At 39.3% G+C, this 20,547-nt stretch overlaps 1 protein-coding gene across 1 annotated transcript in view; it reads right to left on the bottom strand.

Moving 5' to 3' along the window:
* Nucleotides 1-20,547, bottom strand: part of EP300 (E1A binding protein p300) — a 60,523-nt gene that overhangs the window by 6,440 nt on the left and 33,536 nt on the right. Inside the window, exons 11-28 of the mRNA XM_032185780.1 lie at nucleotides 20,314-20,391; nucleotides 19,461-19,570; nucleotides 18,802-18,957; nucleotides 17,301-17,741; nucleotides 16,600-16,788; nucleotides 15,888-16,044; nucleotides 15,197-15,315; nucleotides 13,704-13,943; nucleotides 13,015-13,103; nucleotides 10,589-10,669; nucleotides 8,087-8,143; nucleotides 6,567-6,644; nucleotides 5,474-5,541; nucleotides 3,943-4,093; nucleotides 3,459-3,605; nucleotides 2,959-3,072; nucleotides 991-1,156; nucleotides 349-513 (exon numbers count right to left, since the gene is read on the bottom strand). Of these exons, the coding sequence (XP_032041671.1) occupies nucleotides 349-513; nucleotides 991-1,156; nucleotides 2,959-3,072; nucleotides 3,459-3,605; nucleotides 3,943-4,093; nucleotides 5,474-5,541; nucleotides 6,567-6,644; nucleotides 8,087-8,143; nucleotides 10,589-10,669; nucleotides 13,015-13,103; nucleotides 13,704-13,943; nucleotides 15,197-15,315; nucleotides 15,888-16,044; nucleotides 16,600-16,788; nucleotides 17,301-17,741; nucleotides 18,802-18,957; nucleotides 19,461-19,570; nucleotides 20,314-20,391 (2,606 nt within the window). The remainder of the gene's footprint in view (nucleotides 1-348; nucleotides 514-990; nucleotides 1,157-2,958; nucleotides 3,073-3,458; nucleotides 3,606-3,942; nucleotides 4,094-5,473; nucleotides 5,542-6,566; nucleotides 6,645-8,086; nucleotides 8,144-10,588; nucleotides 10,670-13,014; nucleotides 13,104-13,703; nucleotides 13,944-15,196; nucleotides 15,316-15,887; nucleotides 16,045-16,599; nucleotides 16,789-17,300; nucleotides 17,742-18,801; nucleotides 18,958-19,460; nucleotides 19,571-20,313; nucleotides 20,392-20,547) is intronic.

Here is a 20,547-nt window from a genome sequence, read left to right on the forward strand (position 1 = left end):
TCCAAGCCAGGATGAGCTTGCAGCATGAACATGGATAATTGGATTTCAGCAGCAAAATATTCAACTAACAGTTGTTTCACTTTAATTGACTTTGGTAATTAGTTAGGTTTATAGCCATATGAACAGCCACTGCTAATAGAAATGTAGCTGATATTCTACCAAACTGTTAATTTATAAAACGTAAATTTGAATTTTCCATTACAGCAAAATGTGAAAAAACCAGCCATGCAAATAGCCTAGTAGTGTTTGTTTGTTTGTTTGTTTGTGTTTTTTTTTTTTTAATATTCAAATGACTATAGGTAATCACAACTTTTACTTTAGATCATGAAATAATGGAAGCATTCTTACATCCGTGCTTTCATTACTAGTGTTCTCTTCTCTCTTCCGTTCTTCTTCCTCTTGCTCGAGTTCCTTAATACTCTCCTCTAGAACATTCGGCCAGAAATCCCCTTCAAAGTAAGGTAGCTCTTTTGCACTTGTTAAACGGTCTTCTGTTGCCTGTTTAAATATATCCTGAAAAAAGAAAACAACATCTGGTTACCACTATTACAAATCAAGTGAGTAAAGACAATTTTCAATACATGATAAAAAGGCACTAAGATCTATAATCACTGACCTCTCTACCCTAGCTGGTAATTCCAAAGATTTTACCTATTCCCAACTTTGTCAGCAGCCTAACCCTGAAATCTTATTTAACACAGGAAAACCAGAGATTCCATAAATTCTTTACATTGAAAAAATTAGATTCTTATACAGCATTGCTCACAAATTTATTTTATTCTAGGTAGTCATTTTAAATCATTCATTTGAATTGATTTCAGAAGCTACATGCTTTGAATAGGACAGGTTAACTCTAAGCTTTTAGTGCTCAATTCCCTTAAAACTGATGTAGCACACTCCCAGAATCAGACAATGCATAAGGCAAAGAAAAAAAAATGAAGATGAGACTGGTCAAAACCCTCCCACAACACAAACATGCACTTAACAAACCTTGTAATCATGGACAATGCGCTCTGACACAGACTTGTCCAACATCTTCTTGTACCACTCTTGCAGTCGTTTGGGTTTGGGTATCTTTTGGTCAGGAGGATGACAGTGGAAGATGTAGTCATCTCCTTCACTTGGTGGGCATGCCCAGATATGTCCAGTAGTATACCTAGCATCGTTAGACAAAAAGAGTACATGTGGGCTCTGATGATAGTTGATAGAGCTTGCTTCCCTCTCTGCCACCAGATGGAGCTCCCACAAACTTGGCTGCTATTACCAGAAGTACAGTAATTATACATGTAGCTCTCCAAGATCTCAATTCCAGCGTTCATTCCAGCTCCATTCACACAGATAACATTAGCACCTTTCCATTATTTATTTATTTATAGAGATTTAGCACTATATGCAGAGGAGCTCATATCAAATGCGCATGTTTTTAAGTCAAGGTAAAAAAACAAAGCCTAATGCAGACCTTCAGTTACCACCTGCCAATTAACTAACAAGAAAGACGGAGACTAAGTATTTTATAGTAGGAAAATGCAGAATTCTTTTTCTATGAGACACTAATCATTCATTACCTAGCAACATTTAAGAAAAACAATTACTTAAACACACTTCATTTTTCTACTGCAGATTCTTTTTAACTTTGAAAATCAGTTTTAAAAGGTTTCACAATTATATCTGGAAATAAACAAAACACAGTCGCTATCAACCTATGCTGTTGGGTACACAATCATAAGCACTATGAAGACAGATGACATCCAAATAGTAGCAGCTGCAGAGACTATAATGCCATGAAGATCATTTCTTCATCCTCAGTTCTTCTTTATTAGTTTTTAAAAAGAACTCCAGTAGGAGCAATAATCAGATCTCAAGTTAGAGAAAAATAACCGTCCTTGGTGCGTTGAGAAACAGTTCTGCAGAACCCTACCCAAACCCTGGGAACTGCAGCCAGTTGTCATTCCTTCTGCCTGAGAATGGAGAGATGATATTGCGTGACCAATATTGTTTTCCCAAAATGAGAACCTGATGTTACCCATTAGCACGGAACAGCATTAAGTAAAACTGAGCCTTGAGCTCTACACATAAGTTTTTCAGACTCACAGGTCAGAAAATATATAACAAAACATCAGGAAAGAAGTCTAATGTATGCCTTCGAAGTGTATATATTCATCATAGATGAATGTATCATCTCTCTGAGGTACTGAAGACAGTACAGTACCACCCACCCCTCCATTCTGACTCCCTCATTTTTTCTCAATTACCCTAAACAATCCCTAAAAATTTCTTCATGAATAACTCTGCCAAACTATACCAGATACCCTTAACAATAGACTGATGTTTACCTCACTGTCTTTCCTACTTCAGTTATCAGTCATTTAATTTCCACCCTTCTCTTTCCTTAACGTGCTCTGTGGTGTTTTGTTATGTGGTGGTTTTTGTGCTGTTGCATGTATATTCTGTTCTTTGGTGCTGTCCCATGTATACTGTCCTCTTCCTCTAACTTTCCAGTTTCTCACAATTTGAACTACTCCTTCTCTAAGAGGTTTCTCAGTACCCTTGAAGTGCAGACAATACACTTACCTCTCTCCTCATAAACTAACATGGATAAGAACTTACTTGCCAGTCCAAAGGAATGACCTGATTAAAGCAGTGGCGTTTCACAAGGACTGTACAATCAATCAAACAAGGCTAGCCAAATTTTGTTGTCCATACAAGGTTAACTTTTTTCTACCTAGACTTAAAACAGTTTGGAAATGCTTTTTATACCTAGAATATGTGAAACAAGCCTCTCCTGAAATACCTGTAAATCCATTTTTTTGTATTCTCGCTTGTAAACAGGTGTTACCAGTTTATTCTATCACTGGTTGATATTTAAACACCGAATTCTGCACAATAAGATGAAGTAACTTAATTTGCACTAAGAACTATCTAGCACAAATCTGCACAGAAAACATTAAAAAGGCTTACCCTAATTTCTTGACATATTCTAGATATCCAATTAGTATTTCGTGATAGACAGCAGTCCTCAAGCATTTAGGGCGGAAGAAATGAACACTGTCGAGGTAAGATATATACACTCGCCTAGAAAAAAGAGGGCATGATGAGAAGCAAAGATTTTAAGTTAGTTCTAGAAATTTATTCACATTTTATATATTTGAAGCATCCAATATAATCTTTGAAGTCTCTAATCCTAACGTACCAGTTTTTGATATCTTTGCCTCCCCTCTGTAGAGCCATCCAATCCCTCTCCTTAGAATATTGACAGCTGATCCTGAAATCTGCCAGCCAACAACCCCAGTAATAAGTTATTTTAACTAAATATCCCCTCCAGAAGCTATTTTGTTTCCAGAAGCTAACACAAATAACATTCTTCAGATATGCAAGGCTGAAGCTCTATGCAGAACCTCAGAAGCTTTACCTAATTGAAACATTACCAAAACAAAATCAGATTTCATGCAGCTACTCACCTTTGATTGGGTGGGGGACAGTCTGAGCCATATTCCTGCACATGCATCCCAAAGAAGCACAAATCTACACCATCAATCTCCTCGAAGGCAAAAAGCGCTTTTGTTCGATAAGGGAAAGACTCCGCCATCTCTCCGTTGTCTACAAATCTGCACATTAGAAGGTAAAAAGGGAATTCCAAATACATCCACGTATTAGAGAATACGTATCAGCATGTAAAGACAACAAGTGTAATTTTAGGGTAATTTTACATTTAAATGCTTACAGACTACTCAAATATAACACATCCACTTTGTGCTATGAAAAAGACAACACTCATCAGAACTAATATGCTCCCGTAGTACCTGTTTGTCAAGAACTGGTTGGTAGCGAGGTTTTGAATCCATCAGTATTTTTTCTTTATAGTAACATACAAGCAAATTCAAATAGCTTTCCCTCCCACCTCCTCCTCAAAACAGATCAAACCTAGAAGCAGATAGAACATACCTTGCTTTCATTCCTGGCTTCACTTCGACAGTTTTGTCAGATGCATGTACCACCCTAACTGTAACCTCTCCTGCCTCCGGGTGATTCTGTCGCCTTAGGAAGTCATTGACTCTGTTCTCCAAGAAGGTACCAAGCCTTGTAGCTGGTAACCCTGCAGGAAGAAGACACCATCTCTGAATATATAAAAAATCAAAGTGTTCAAATGCGATTTCTCTCTTCAGGTGAGAAATGAAAAGTGACTCAACACATGCAGTACGTTACTATAAATGAAAGCATTATCTTTGAACACGACCCCTTCTGGATAAAGATGAGCTGCCTTTCACCTACAGGCACGCTTATGGTTTAGACATTCAAACAAAGAAACAATCTGCATCTCAACCCAGTTCCTATCTGTCTTTCAAGTCAATCACAATTAAGGTTCCTCTTGAATAGAAGCTTCTAATTACTTAAACTGGATTACAAACACTGCTCTCAGATGTAGCTGAGACAAGATGTTGCACTTAGAAGTATATTCCGTCTTTAAGTCACACTAGTCAAGTTAATCTCTTTACTTCCCAAAGAATCCATTTTGATAAAGAACTACTAAATCACTGTCTGCGAGTAACAGGTTGTTCAGAAGTTTCTTCAAACAAAATGCAGACAGAAGCACAAGCATGGAGTTAGCTGACAAAACCTAAAGCTGAAAGGGAGTTCAAAGATTTGTGGTATAACAAGGCCCGTCTCGCTGCTGCCCACTACTTCTGACAAAGGTTACAGATCTGTCACTCGGCTCTTCCATTTTTCAATTTAAGACTTTCTTAGCCAAGTATACAGCGTATACATCCAGCATCACCATGTACGCAGTATGTATGCCTGGCAACAGATACAGGTTGCTAGAAAGAAAACTTAGGTGGTAACACCTGTATTGAAACCTTTGGTTTGCTTTCCATTTCATGAGAAATGCTGAAGAGAAATTTTTGACTGAGTGCTAAGTCTGTCAGTCCACCCCCTAACCCCACCCCAAATTTCAAGACAATTTACAGTCTTGGACAAACTCCTTCCTCATTTTCCAAAGCAGCAACTTAAGTACCTGCATAACACTGCTGTTAAGTTACATTTGAATCTCCAAACATACTGGTTGACTGGAAATTATTTTTTTTTGAGCAGTTATAGTAAATATTTACTATTTTATGTACACTAAGCTAAGCAGCTTTCTAAAGACTTGTTTTGTCTAGGTGGAAACTTGTGTGATTGCTGTCTCTGTTCCATATAGTGCCTTCAAATCAGCTGCTATTAACCCTGTAACAGATAAAAAATACCATGGATCTTGCACTAGCAGTGCTTTAAAATAGTACATAAATCCTGTACCCACAGACTATTAACCAAAAGGCAGCACCTGAGACTGCAGACATTTTGAAGACCACAGAACAGATGTTCAAGAAAGTATCGTCCACCTAACTCAAAGACTGAAACGTAAAATGAGCATAAAGCCAATTCTTCCCCACTCTTAAAGTATTTAAGATTGCTTGTGCAAATGTCATCAGAAACTTACTTTTAGCAGAGAATTTGTTCTCTTTCCTGGTTCGTCCTGTTTTCTTTAGGCAGCCATCACAGACAAAACTGAAGCAGAAATATGGTAAAGTGAAAAACACTCCAAATCAGACCACAAGTTCCTTAGCATCTTATTGGAAACAAAATCTTTCACCAGGTAAGGTCTGGAAAATACCTTAACTGAAAATTGAACTAACAGACAGCACAGAGAATAGTGCCAGCAAAAACAGCTGCAGTACAGGATCCAAGAGGTACACCGCCTGTGTACAGCCCTGCCACAACCTGCAAGATTCAGCCCAGGAAACAGCATCTTTACTGGCAGGTCTGGCACCAATTGTTCCAGGAATACTTTAAGTTAAACAGTCTCAAACTGTTAAGAAAAAATACAAGTTGGCTAGATGCCAATCTTTTTCTTTCCTTCTTCCCCTCCTTATTAAAAACAACACTTAAGTACACTGTAGCTTATAAAAAGATTTGCAAATTATTTCTGTTACAGTGTATCTACCTTTTCTGCAGAAATCTGAATGATAACAAAATCGTAAAAAAGAGCTCTCATCAGGAAGGAATCATCTGAACTCTCCCTATAGATCTTTCTCTACATATAATTTATAAGTTTCTTTAAAGGGATATTAAAGCAATAAAAGACAGCATATTTTGATCAACAGCTACTCAGTATTTAAAGACAGCTACGCTGCTTTTCAATTTCATCTGATCACGGGTCAAGAAGGGGAATTCATCTTAAAATACTTCAGTGGCTAGAAAATTTGAAGATGACAAAGCAATCTGAATTGTGCAGAAAATAAATTAGCATGAAATTGTTTCAAACTAAGAACATCTTTTCACAAAGCAGAAGTACCTTTAAACATAAAAGGCTGAAGCATAAGGCTGAAAGGCCTTCTACATACAGGAATGTTAGAAAACTTCACACAATAGTAGGACATGATTTCCAAATCTGAGGTTACCATATATATTCAGTAAGTTTTTCAGGTGGGTATGCGACTTTTTCCATTGGATTGGGTTTTATTAGACATTTTTAGATACACACTAACTCCAGTAAATCTATCTCATACTCTACTTAAGGAGAAATTCCTCACCCAGAAGGCCAGATTATCTCATTATGAAGAACACAGATCTGGTGCATTTTTCTTCCACACTCTATACATTCAACAAACCTGTAGAAAGAAAAAAAAGGTGGCAGGGAAGCAAGATTAGTAGTACCATTAGTTTTTGCATTCTGTAATAATTTAATAAAACAGTTCTAGCATTTAAGGTTCTTGACTATTTATCATAGAGGATACCCACGCTGAGAACAGCCTCCAGAATGCATTAAAGATCTGCAGGTAGGCTATGCAGGGACATGTTACATCATTTGCTTGCCTTACTGCCCTCTACTTTTTTTTTTTTTTTTTATTAGTGAAACCCTTCTGAGACTCAAACCTGTGAACTGCTTGTTGCTGCTACAATAAAGAAAATTGATTCACAGTCATCAGAAGCAAGGAACCAGGAGAAACTGTGGGTTGTTAGTTGCCCCACTGTGCTTGAAGCCTGGGGAACATCGCACATCTACTGCAGAAAGGTGGGAAAGAAAAAAACACTAACAATATTCAAGGGCATTTTTCAGAATTCCAGAGATTTAAGGACAGCTCAGAGCTAAGTCATGCTGTTTAGGTCACAGATGTTGGTGAATATAAGTTTCCTAAATAGCTAATGTTATTTCATGTATCAGGACAATCTGACTCCTTTTGAATACAACTGCTTCTAAGTCAGACTTAAACTGAATAGTTGTCATTTATGTAGGGCACGTGGTATCATACTGTAGGTTAGGCTTGTATGTTAGTGTTAGGCTGCATCTCCACCATAACAAACGGAAAGACAACCTATGAATCAAGTTCCTATTTTCTCCTTCCCACAGCCCTCGCAAAATAGAAGAAAGAATTGGCTGGCCTTTATGCCCTTTACAAGAATAGTGTGGGAAGAATAAATATCCCTGCTACTCATTCGAGAACGAGGATAGCATTTTCAGAGTAGCAGCATAGGTGTATAACAAAGGAGCTCAAAGTGGCTTCAAAAAAAAAAAAAAAAACCATCAGGAACACAAAGAAAAGCAGCTGAGTCACCACCATCTTTACTGAATGCTTACAGTTCTGCTTCCAGAGCAGTACAGAAGAACCAAATAATTCAAATTTAACAGATCTTTTCCTTCTACTACAGCTGCCTGTGAAATATGACAACTAGAGGAGCCAACAGCACCAAAAAAGCTACTGCCAAATGACCCAAATCAGTTCTCAGACATGTACTTGCTGCAGCAGCATTTCAAATTTAGTTATCTGCATTCATTCTTTCGCTGGATCTACATTAAAGACAACAAAATGCACTAATTCCAGGCCATACATACAGCTTTACATTTTTCTTAAGTACAGCTGTGGTAGTTTGGATTCTCAAGACAGAATGGCAGATATGCTGCTTGTTTAGCAGCCCCTGCCGGTTAACGAACAGAGCTACATGAAGTTTGGAAGATGATGAAAAACAAAGCTGGTAGTGAATGAATAACATGTCTTTAACAAAAGAGCGATGATGAAATGAGGATCATTCAAGATGTGACAGCATTACTTACAGTTCAGGGTCCAGTGTATCGTTTTTCCTTTTCGAAAACTGTTCTTTGTTTATCGTGCTATGGAAAAACAGGCAATAAAACTCAGTTTTAACACAAGACAGCATATATTTATGCCATACCACACACACTTCCACACACCAAGACAACACCTGCAAGCAGATTTATTTTAAAACACTCACTAGCACTACAAAGAAGGGTATCTTATTGCTCAAAGTGATTGACAATCAAAATATACGCCACACTTGACTCTGCCCACTGGAAAAAGAAAATTCTCTGTAGCACAATAGCTTGTGAAGACCCACATTGCTCCCTTATTCAGTTTTACCCAAGGATAAACGGTAAATAGCTGGTTCAAGTTCTGGAGAAGCTTGATCAGTCTCTCATAGTGAAAGGACCATTTGATATGCCTCTGATATTCTGAAGGCAGAGAATTCCAATTATCTTTCATTACTGAAAAAGGATCTTTTCTTTCAGATTCCTCTAGCCTTCCTCCTAGATTAACTTCAAAGGAGAAATTTAAGCTTCCAAACACTCCAACCTCAACCCAGCCATCACTTTGCACTTTAGGTTTACCTTCCTTTAAAAAGTCCTTTGCTGGACTAGGAATTTTGTCTTTTTGACAGTACGGTCCCAGGTATCTTTTACACCAGTGTAACTCAAAGTAGTCCAGAATATTCATAACAAGAATATCCAGATCTCTGAGAATTTACCTTAAGGAGATGCTGGATAACGTGAGACAATTGATACATGCCTCCCTAAGAAGGGCTGAGTCTGTGTCACACCAACGTGCATTAACCTTCCAATCCTTTTATTTCAGCGTTTATTCTGCAGGATTTCCAGTTACTCCAAACTGTAGCTCTAGTCACCACAGTGTTCTAATAAGACCTGACATATGTTTCTACGCTTTTTTTTTTTTTTTTTTTTTTTTTGCTTTCCTTCATTTTAACTACACATTATGGTAACAGAGGAAGGGAGCAAGATCTCTCTGCCCCATCAGAATGAGGTCCTGAGAGAAAGCCTTTAAGTAGGAGAACGAGTGTTTAGAAGTACACTTGCTGCTTATGTACAGCTTATAGCGTCCATTTTCATTACATGACAGCCAAATATTTAAAGCAACTACAAAAACAAAGTACATTATGAACTGGAAGTACCTTCTCACCGTTACTTGCTTGAAAGCAATGGTTTATTTAATTACTAAAAATTAAATTTGTTGCTAGCACCTGTATTTCCAAATGTCACATAACAATTGAAAAACACTCTATGCTGCCTCCTACCCTGACTCAAAGGTTTGTGACAAGCTGTGCCAACTTATGCCTACCAGACAGGCTGTATTCTCTCAGCAGCTAGGCAAAACTTTGTATACAGATTTGATATTTACTTACCTAGACCTCAATGTACCTATATACTTGCTTTTCTCATGTGTAATTACCTCATATCCCAGATATCATACTAATAAAATTGAACAATATTGATTAAATCTTGTCTTTGCTTCTAGCAGAGTCGCAATCCATACTATTCGCAGGGGCCTGGCCCCTTACACTGACCAGCACAAGAACAATTTCTTTTTCCTTCCAGAGCAGCAGATACACTTATATCTTCTCAAGCCCTAGTAGATTCTTTCACAATTGCTCTAAATACATATGTAAGTGTGACCAAAATTCATTGATGTGCTGCTAAAGACAGCTTCTACTTCCAGCAAAAGTCACCTCAATCTGCCCAGTTACTGACTTTGACAACTCTCCCCTTCACTTTAGACTTTCAAGTTCCCCACCTGTTTCTATCTGCAGAGTTCTTGGAAGGTCCTTCCCCAAAATAGCTTTCTTTAACATCTTAACAACTCAAAGCCTTCAGAATAACTGCTTGGCACTTAGCTGTCCCTCAAGGACTTCCTTAGTCTCCCAAAACTGATTCAAGATTTCTGGGGGAGGTATGAGAAAGGCACAGTGGAACAGAAGACTGTCCAAACAATTTCCTACCACCATGGAAGATGCAAGGAAATCCATCTGCCATTATCGGTTCAACAACTGCACAGATTTCTCATAGGCAGATGGCACTCCAACACTGAAATATTTGAATGGCAAAAGGAGGATGCCTGCTTCTGATTTAGATGAAAAGCAAGCTGAAGGATGAACAGCCAGCCTATAAGCAGAATGTTACATTCAACTACTTCAGGCTACATCTGTCACCTACCTGCCTGTAGTCATGGTTCTTTTCTACATTCAAATACTTTGATGTTTTTGTCAGAGAAATAGTGATTCTCTTCTTTTTCTCTCTAGCTCTATAGTTGCAATTTCTTTCTCCTCACCAACAGTTGAGCCAGTCAAGATTTTAAAGAAGAAATTTACAGCACAAGTCCAGGCTTTTACTAAAAATATCTGGTCCTCCCTATACTGGCCTAGAAATAGGGTCACCAAAAACTGAACTCCCTCTCCCTTCAAGGACACACTTTAGACCATGACACAGTTCATGAATGCATAACCCAAGCAAACACGAGTAACTTACGTTTGAGGTTGTGAAGGGTCATCTCCCAGAGAAACGCTCTCCCCTTGGATTTCGTTGAAGCACTTCTCACAGAAATGATACCTGTCAGCAAGAAGGCCATATTTGGGTGAACTGCTCCGTCCACACAACACAGCCCAAGCCAAGCAATGGAGCCACCAATCACAGCAGGCCAAGGAAGGGACAGGAGCAGAGAGCAGGTCATCAACGGCGGCAAGGATATTCAATGATGCAGATTTATGGGCCCCACATTGTGTTTGGTTGGTTTTGTTTTGGTTTTGGTTTTTGGTTTTGTTTGTTTGGGTGGGTTTTTTGTGCAATCAAAGCCAAGTGCAGACAACGACAAGCACGAAGGAGAAGATACACAAACAGACAAAGAAATGGGGGTTTGCAGGACAAAAACAAGAACATGGAAGCAGGACAAGACAACACAAAGCAGAAAGCCAAGGCAAAGCACAGATTAGCAATAAATCTCTCAAACGGGTTCTCAAGCAGCAAATGATTAAAGCAAATTAAACGAGTATTCCATTTTAGCATACCCATACCCTCTTCATTTTAATAATCCATGCCACACATAGCAAAGAATTAAAATGAAAGAGGGGAAGAGCAGAAAGAAGGAAGAACTGCTATGCTGATGTAGAAATCAGCATAGCAGTTCTGTTGGCAGGAGGATCTATAGGACATCAGTGGAAGAAGGATAAACCTTCCATCTTCAATGAATAAATGCTGAAAGGCCACAGGATTCTCTCCCAGTTGAAAGGGGAAGCTAAACACCAGAATCTTAAAGAATAAAACAATCTCTCCTCAAAATCTTTCAGACAATTATAGAATTGTCAAGCTATATATTAACTAAACACCTAAAATTATCCACACATACACAGCTCTTCTACAGCCCAATCTGAGCACAGAACAGTGCAAGTATCAGTACAGTAAGCAACACAGAAAGGTTTCATTTAGTGTCATTTACATTTGGAAAAAAAACAGTGGTTAATTCAAGATTCTACCCCAGCCTTCAGAAGTGTTCTGAAACTGTGGCCTCTCTATTACTAAAGCACGTTAATTGAGTGCACAAGGCATCTAAAAACAGTTACAGTTTATTGTAAAGCTACACAAACCAACACTACAGCAGCTGTTAAGCTAAGATGAACAGGTCTCAACCCTCTCTCCCAGCCTTCATGTGAGGTGATGCACAGAACAGTGCTTCAGGGATTGTGCACTTCAGTCTACGGATATATACGTACGTGTGTGTATTGTTATATACAAATAAGTCCCATGTGCACATGTTAACTTTACATTCTGATGTTTGAAAGCAGGTAAAGCAAGCCAGACTTTGGAATACTTGTCTTTTGGTCCATTAAGTGTTTGATCATAGATAAATGTAAGTAGAAAATACTGATACATAATACAGAGCTTATTGTAATTTTGGACTTTTAGAATACAGAAGTTATGGGACTCTGCAAACTCAGATTACAAACAATTTCCCTTCTTCATTCCTAAAAAACTCCATTGACTGCTGTAAAACTTTATGAAGCCTAAAAAGGTTCAGATATATCTGTTACAGCTCTTTGGTTGCTTCTACCTAACCAAGTGCTTGAGAAATTTATAATTCTTGACTTTCAGGTAAAAATCTGTTTTCCTTGTTGCTGTTTTTGAATGGTGTTAGAACAGAGCAGGAACTAAATGGATGGAGGAAACATAATTTGGAGGTAACCATCCCTTCTCTAGCAGGTGCACTCTGGCAATAGGCATGGGGATATGAGAGTGTCAAAGTCTGTTTCTTCCTGCCTTAATCCCTCAGTTGGCAAAGAGAAGCCTAGCAATAAATCTTTCCTTAGAAATAAGATTAGGCTTAATTACTTCAATAAACTGGAGGTCAAAAACATTAGTTAAAAGAGCTGTAGAACTAACAGCTCTTTACACAGCTGCTAAAAGCCTGTGAAGACAGCTCTCTTACTTAAGAAAAAGCAAGTAATCTACTTAGTATCCGAATATAAAAATCTTCATTGAAGATTTGCGCCACAAAAATATTTGTTCTTCAGTTAAAATTGCAAGAAAAACAAAGACTTGCCAAGTATGATATGTATTATGAACATAACATACTTGCTGTATGTGTTTTTTCCCCATGAAAAATACTGCTGCATGGTAGCAAGCAAAGACAACAAACTTGTATATATGATATTTAATTAACTGCAGGATAATTTATTAAGACATCACACATTATTGCAAGCAGAAGAGCATAGACTACAGTGCACTTTTGCGAAAAGAAATCACTAGCACACAAGGTAAACTATTCAAGGGCGCTTCCAGCAACTTTTTTCTTGTAACACGAAGGTGTACACATATAAAGAGGGTGTATATGTATATACATGCATGCCTTTGACAGATTGATTGCAGCATGCACAAAACTGCACCAAGTGAGTTTTCCTTACCTGTTCTGGTAACTGTAGTAAGTGGCATCTCGAGGGATTGTGCATAGCTGTTTGCCATAGCAACACAGAGTCTGTGGCGAGAACTCCAGCTGCAAAGAGGAAGGGGTCATCTTAGTGCTCATACATTGTCACTTGCTCTCCATCGCAAGCAAGCATGACCCAGACACCACCCATGACCACGGTATTCTGTGCACAGATCTCACAGTACGGCAAGACTACAAAGAGTCATAAGAAACATTCAGTAGGCTGTTATTCTCAGGTTAGCTCTTCTCCAAACACGGAGAGCATATCAAAACAAGAGAGTGGAAGTGCAACAGTCTCAATACACACTGCAATTGAGAGCATTTGTGCAGTAACATCTGCTTCATTTGTAATTATGAACTGGTTAGCACTAAACAAAATCAACATAAGCTTTCAGTAACTGACTCTTCCCCTCTAGCCCCCCAAGGGCTTATATACAAATATATGATTTAAGCAACAGATAGAATTGGAAGATGCATTAAAAACTTAAGACCAGATCACTGAAGATTAGTGAATCCTGGTAAGCTTTCCGAATTTTTGAAACACCATAGTTGCTAAAAGCGCTGTATTTTTCCTCCTCAGTGTCAGAAAGCAAGCAGCAGATTAAAAAAAAAAAAAAACAAAAAAAAAAAAAAAAACAAAAAAAACCAAGAACGACTTTTCCTTACCTTTCTTCCACAGCAGTAACCAAGGCTCTGCATAACTGGGTCAATTTCTTGCTCAAACACCTCTGCCAGTTTTGAACAGTACTTATATACCCGGGAAGTTTTGCGGTTATAGAGCCAGGCGTTATTGAACATGAGCCAGATGTCATCTACATATTGCCATGGTTCCTGATACTGCCCTGTATCTAGCTTCCTCTTTATAGTAGAGAGGTCCATGGGGTTCTTCACTATGTCAAAGTAATCCTGAAAGAACAAGTAGCATATCAAAATACTACTCCAGAATTACGTTGTGAAATGACAGCAGAGGCATTCTCAGCATATAAATTCTTCTGGGACACAGCAAGAAAAACAGGTTCCTCCCTGACTTGCCTGTCAAGCTGCTTGTGACATACAGCAAAGTCTAAGCAACACCATATCATTCCCTAGCGCTTCCTTTTCATTATTCCTGTATTTCGCAGGCTCCATCACTCATCTACTCTCGATGAAATAAAGCCACTACTTTTAGTCAGCAAAACAAGGCTTACAGAAAGAAGGAAATGGCAATGGTTTTAGCAGCCACCATGATTCTGAGGATATACATAAGAACATTAACATAAAGAACCAGTGTGTTGTTTTTTTTTTTTTAATAGGCCAGCTAATTTAATAACAAAACTCAATAATTTTATTAAGGTGATAAAAGATGTCATGCCTCCTCCTACAAATCTTTCATCTTACAAATGCCTTTTTCCAATCCCCCCCCCAAACAATATTAAGACAAGGAGTCCTGTAAAAGTCGTCCAAATATGACAGCCAACTGAAAGCTTGCTCAGGAACATTAGAAAGACTTATGCCTGCCTAAAACACAGGTCTTGCAATTTTGCAGAAAATTAAAACTGAATAAAGCCATCCAATCAAAAAATCTTTCAGACAAATGTTGCCCAAATGACTTAAGTAGGAATTTTGTACACATATGGGCAGATAATAAACTTTGTGTGGTCAGTCCAGAAAGTTTAAACACAGACCCCTTAAATAATACTAATTTCTTCCAGAGACAACTCTAAAGCAAGCAGAAAATTCAGCCTAAAGAAAAACAAGTTGAGTAGTCTCTTCTTTGCTAATAACTTAATCATTGATAATTTTATTTTCAAGTGGTCTTAATCCACTTAGTTTCCTACATACTCAAAGCTCTGAATTCTACAGGTGCTTCTCATTGATAGAAGCATCACAATGTGAAGGAACATATATAAAAGAATCCCCCTGCAGCAGTGGGAACTGACAGTAATCACTTCAATGGATGGTCCACCTGCTTATTTATCAAAAGGAACACAGAACCAAATGAACCTTTGAAAAAACAAAACTTTCCTAACTCAAACATCGTATGTTCCACTAAGTTAAACCTCTTCAAACACATCAACACAAAAATGGCAACAAGACAGACTAAGCTGTTCTCAAGTAGATATGTCATAGTGTAGCAGTTCTGGGTTAAAGCCAGGAAAATATCTTGCTAAGAAACTCACAGGAATTCCTAGTAGCTGGGGATCCACAGGCTGTCGAAATGGAAGAGACTCTGGATCCTGACGGTAAAGTGCCTCCAGTGTTGGCATAAGTGCCTGCCTCAACTCTTCTGGCTTGAAAACTTTTGAAAAACAATCAACGTTAGAAAGATAAAAATGTCTGTAGGGAAGAAACCTGCTGGGAAAATGTGGTGTGTGAAAAGACTACAGGCAACTCAACGCATACAAGATACTTAACTTGGGTTGTTTATCCTCTCAACCCTAAGTTCTGAGTAGGACATTAAAATGATCACCTGGACAATAAGGAAACTGCCAAAACATTTAAGAGGATCTTGTTTCAAAATAGGAAGACACCATTAAATTTAACAGCTAATTTTACATTTCAAATATGGTCCCTCTCTGATGTTCCAGGAATTTACAGGAATAACAGAGAAAAGTCTCTCCCACCTCTGTTGTATGGACCATTTTACTAATACTTAATGTTTAAATACTAAAGCCTTAAGAACTTGACCAAAAGCAATTACAAGTTGACATATTAAGCATTTTTGTCCAAGAAATGGCCACAAAAAAAAGCCACAAAACCAATTCATATAAGCCTACTGATCACCACTGAAGAAAGCTCAGTCCCCATCTGCCCCAACCCCTTCTCAAGATTTCTCTAGGCAGATGAATTTCAGTCAGCATTCCCGCTTACTTTTTTTCTTAGACTGTCCTGCTGCTGGAGAAGACTGAGTAGCTGGAGTAGTAGGCCTTTCTTCCCCCTCTGGTATTTCAGTCTTCACTTCTGTTTTCTTCTCTTCTTGTTCCATTGGGTCTGGTTTACATTCTTCCACAACTGGTTCTACTTTAACCTGAAAATTAGATTACAGCCTGTCACAGCTGCCTGCAGAGTCATCCAGCCATGTTTCTGTCCTTTAAATTTCTCTGCTGTCTTGCCCACCAATCTTCCCCAGGATTAAGGCTGTCTACTTTGTAGTTGTTACCTGCCTAAAACTTGATTAGATATGCTAGAACATATCTTTAAACACTACTGTAGTAGCAGTCATAGACTGTTGAACAATTCTGAGCTGCAAGCAGACCCAGGGGCATTCATCCTGCTCCTCACACAGGTTTGACAGTCTGTCCTGCACTGCAATTGCAGGAAGGACGACAGTGCTGGCAGCCACTCTCCTTGTTGTCCTCACTGACAAGTTGTCATGGACTAGTAAAGCAGCCTGTCATACACAACCACAAAACAGAGACCCTACTTTAAGAAGAGGGAGGGAAGATGACAATCACAAGAGCAGCAGCAGCAGATAGCATCCACAGCCCTCACTGAACTCTGGGAGGAATCTCTTTTATGGAGACAGAGCATCTAACAGCACTAGATGAAGATATTCTACCCAACAACAGACCAAGAAACTCACTTCAGATTTCTCCTCCATTTGCAGCTCTGTTTGTTCTGGCTCCCCCTCATCTGTTTTAATATCCATTTTCACTTCCTGCAAAGGTGGCTGCTGCTGCTCTGGAGCAGTCTGCTGAGAGTTCACTTCTGTGCTGCTGGTGGATGGGGGGTTGGATACCTGCCCATCAATGCTTACGGCTGGTTGTGAAAGCTGAGGAGGAAAAAATACACATTACAAATAGGCTTCTAGTGAACCCTAGTGAACCTATTATTTTTCTTTGCTCTAATCTACCTTTCACCTATACTTTATTTCCACCAAGTTTAAATGCACTCTAGTACTTCTGCTTGATTAACCTGAAGTACATATTGCTACACAACTCCAGCTACAGACAGACAGACACATGCGCTGGAAGAATTAGCATATAGATAATTTCATATTGTTCCTCACTGTACACCATCACTGTGTGTACGTAGATATAACTGAAGGTCTCATACATGCTTCACTGCAAGTTTCTAAATATGCATGAAAAATACTTCTGTGGAATCACCAGGTGACCTACAGACTCGTCTTGAGGCAAAAATGTTACTTCCCAAACGCAATAATATATATATTTTTTATATTAAGCCTCCTGAGAGCTACTTCCAGAGTCACACAAAAATAAACATTAACTAAAAACCTAAACCTTACGCTTGCCCATATGCACCATTAAAGCAGTTCCTTACAGGTGTTGTGGGGTGCTGAGGCTGCAGCGGTGCTGTTGGTGTGGGAACAGACGCGGTCGTGCTCTGCTGTGACAGGGGCTGCTGCTGTTGCTCCGCAGAGGGGGTAACGGGAACTGGAGGCTGGACCTGTGGAGGCAGCTGTGCCTGTGGAGGTGTCGGAGTCTGCCTTTGAGCAGGGTGCATAGTTTGCGACTGCGGCCCAGGTGGCATCGCCTGAGGAGTAGGGGTGGGGGCAGTGGTGGCTGCTGCTGCCGCCTGCTGTTGCTGTGATCCCAAGCCCGGGGGCGTGTGGTGAGGTGTTGGGGTTCGACTAGGTACTGGAGAAGGAGAATTTCTGTGCATGGGAGGCTGTGGAAGAGGTGGGCAGTGAATATGGCTCCCTTGAGAACCCGGAGCCATCGCAGGAGAATTCACAGGACAGGAAGAGCTGGTCATTTGTGCCTATGGGAGAACAAGTACACATTTGTAACAACTTGGAACAGAAAAGGAGAGAAGTTGCTGTTAAATGGCAGCTTTCCCACCGTTACTGGCACACTTTTTAAAGCGATAAACTTTTTTTAAACTGGTTCAAGAGGAGAACTGGGCAATTTATTTTGCTCCACATGAACATAGAACATAAAGCCGTTTGCTAGTTTATTCAGCTCTAAAAGAGAAGTTTCAACTGAGCAACTCATACTCAATGTATCTTAAGAACAGAACACCTACACTTCCAGTTCACAAAACGTTTCTTTCTAAAAACGTCAATATGTACATCCTCAATAAGGGACAATGCACCACAGTGGAAAAAAAAAAAAAGGATTCAAATATACTTAGTGTGCCCACACCCTCCACCCCCAAGACTAGAAACTGAATTTACCATCAGAAGTACAGCTGTAACTGCACTGAGATTATAAATAAATGGATTGGTCAAGGAAAAAAAAAAAAAAAAAGAGCTGTCACTCCACAATAATCTTGCCTGCAAACTAGGAAGAACCATCAACGAGAAGCAAACTGACGTTCCCTACTTCTTCCTGGCCTGAAAGGTTCTTGCTGAAAATGGAGAGGGAAAGGACAGAAAGGAAACTGCTAGACTGTAAGGTCAGATCTTTAGTAGCGACAACCCTCCTGTTCCCCTAAGCCAACAACAGACATTTGGTGGTCCTGGATGGACATGCTTTTATGTGACTTACTCTTTCAGCATCTCTTAATTTCTCAGGCTCTGCTGTTAAGCAAGAAATGCTTTACTATATGCTGAATAACAATTCCTTCCTTGATCCAGAAAAACAATCTTAAAAAACCTGCCACTTAAACTTAAGCCTGAGAACAAGCCAATAACGTTTCACCCCTGCCATTACCAGCACTACAGCCAAGAAAATGCTGAGTCTCAATACATGAATTCAGTTGACTGTAACTCCAGCAGCATCTTAAGAAAACAAGTTCTTCTCCGTTACTACAAACTTGAATGATGAAACCCATATGTGATAGAGCCCACTGAAGCCACTTCCAAAAATCACAAGCTTACTTGAGAAACTGGTGTCTGATTGCCAGGCTGAGCCATAGGCATGCTCGCTGCGTTCATTCCTGGAGAAGCAGCAGGGAATGGGTTCTGTTGCAGAAACTGATTCTGACCAGAAGGTTGGCCAACTCCTGGCTGTTGCATACGTGAAGGAAATCCCATCTGTTGGAAAAGAAAAACCCACTTCACACAACGTGCATATGCCTTTAACATTTTACAAAAAAAACATTTTTCTTGTTGCAGAAATGGATGCTTGCCACTTATATGTAGAATACAATACAGAAAACCTGCTATAGCTCCTTTCAAAAAACAAATTACGATCATTTTCCCTGTCTGCTAAGGAACAGGATACTGATTTCAGTCTGGGACCACGGCTTAGGTTTGTTCCTTGTTTCAGGAGTCCAACAGCCTCCAAACCCCACTTAAACTTAGTTTTCACTGAATGGAATCACTTTTTTTTTTTTTTTTTTTTTTTTTAAATCACCAAGATCTAAGGTTGACCACAGAGCAAGTAAATCTTTTAGTGGGGATGCAAAAGAAGTGTCTGCAGTACACAGGGCGTGTTTGAATTTTATTCAATTTTCTTTGCCTGTGTTAAGGGCAGCACAGCCAAGGGCGGCAATCCCGCGAGCTCGGTGCCCTGGCCAAAGGAAGCGCGCACTGACCTGGTTCATGGCCCCAGCCTGGCTTAGCTGTCCAGGGTGCTGAAGAGGAGGGGTTTGCCGGGGTCCCATCGGTGACAGCTGCATGTTCATCTGGCCAAATTGATTCATTCCTGCACATTTGTGCCAAAAAAACGCTTATGAGCAAAGACCTGAATTTTCATTCGAATACCATTCAAGATTTACAGAAGAAATGCTGTTATTTTCCTCCTGGTTATTTTTTTTTTAATTAGTTTTTAAGCATGCAATACAGTAATGGAAATATCTCCGCCCATCGACCAATTACATCGAACAATTTGAAATATCAAGTGATAGTGACATCGATACCATACTCCTTCAGAACAGACTGTTTTTTTCCCCTGACAGACTTGCTTCCACATATAGCTTCAGAAAGCTTGCATTACCTTAATTATTAGAAATTCACTTCTTTAATTTCAGACAGTAAATCTTCACTTCCTTAAGTGCCTTTTTTTATGTTGGCTACAATACTTCTTGTACACGTAACAGAGGTTCCACCCTTTCCTTCGAAGCAGTAATTCTCACCATCCTCCCTCAGCTACAGAGACATCTTCATCTAAGCTGACTAGGCCCACCATGTCTGACTGACCCCCACCATCCTCTGTTCAGACAAACAATTTCCACATGCATGAAGTTCTTCATTTAACAAAGCAAGCAGCTAACAAGCAGCTCAAATTCCCAAGATCATGAAACACCATTATGCATGTATTAAAAAGTATAAAAATCTCTTTTCTTGAACAAATGGGAAAAGAGCAGGTGAAACAAGGGCTGCAGCAAGAGCTGCCCAACTGCAAGATTCCTTTACAACCACGGGAGCATGTTTTCTTCCAGTATTTACCTGGCTGTGCCTGCATGCGGTTCATCATCTGGTTTGGCACATTGGCACGTATCAGCGTTGGGTCAGGAAGGGGACCATCTGGAAAAAAAGACATTGGAATAAGATTATGACATGTAGAGACCACCAGGTTTTATCCACCAACCATGTTAATGAAAATTACACACTTAAATCCACATAGAAAAAATGCACCGGCACTTTCCAGTAATTCTAAACACTCTTATTTTAAGTCCCTGA

The sequence above is a fragment of the Aythya fuligula genome, chromosome 1 (assembly GCF_009819795.1).
Source record: "Aythya fuligula isolate bAytFul2 chromosome 1, bAytFul2.pri, whole genome shotgun sequence".
Lineage (NCBI taxonomy): Eukaryota > Metazoa > Chordata > Aves > Anseriformes > Anatidae > Aythya > Aythya fuligula.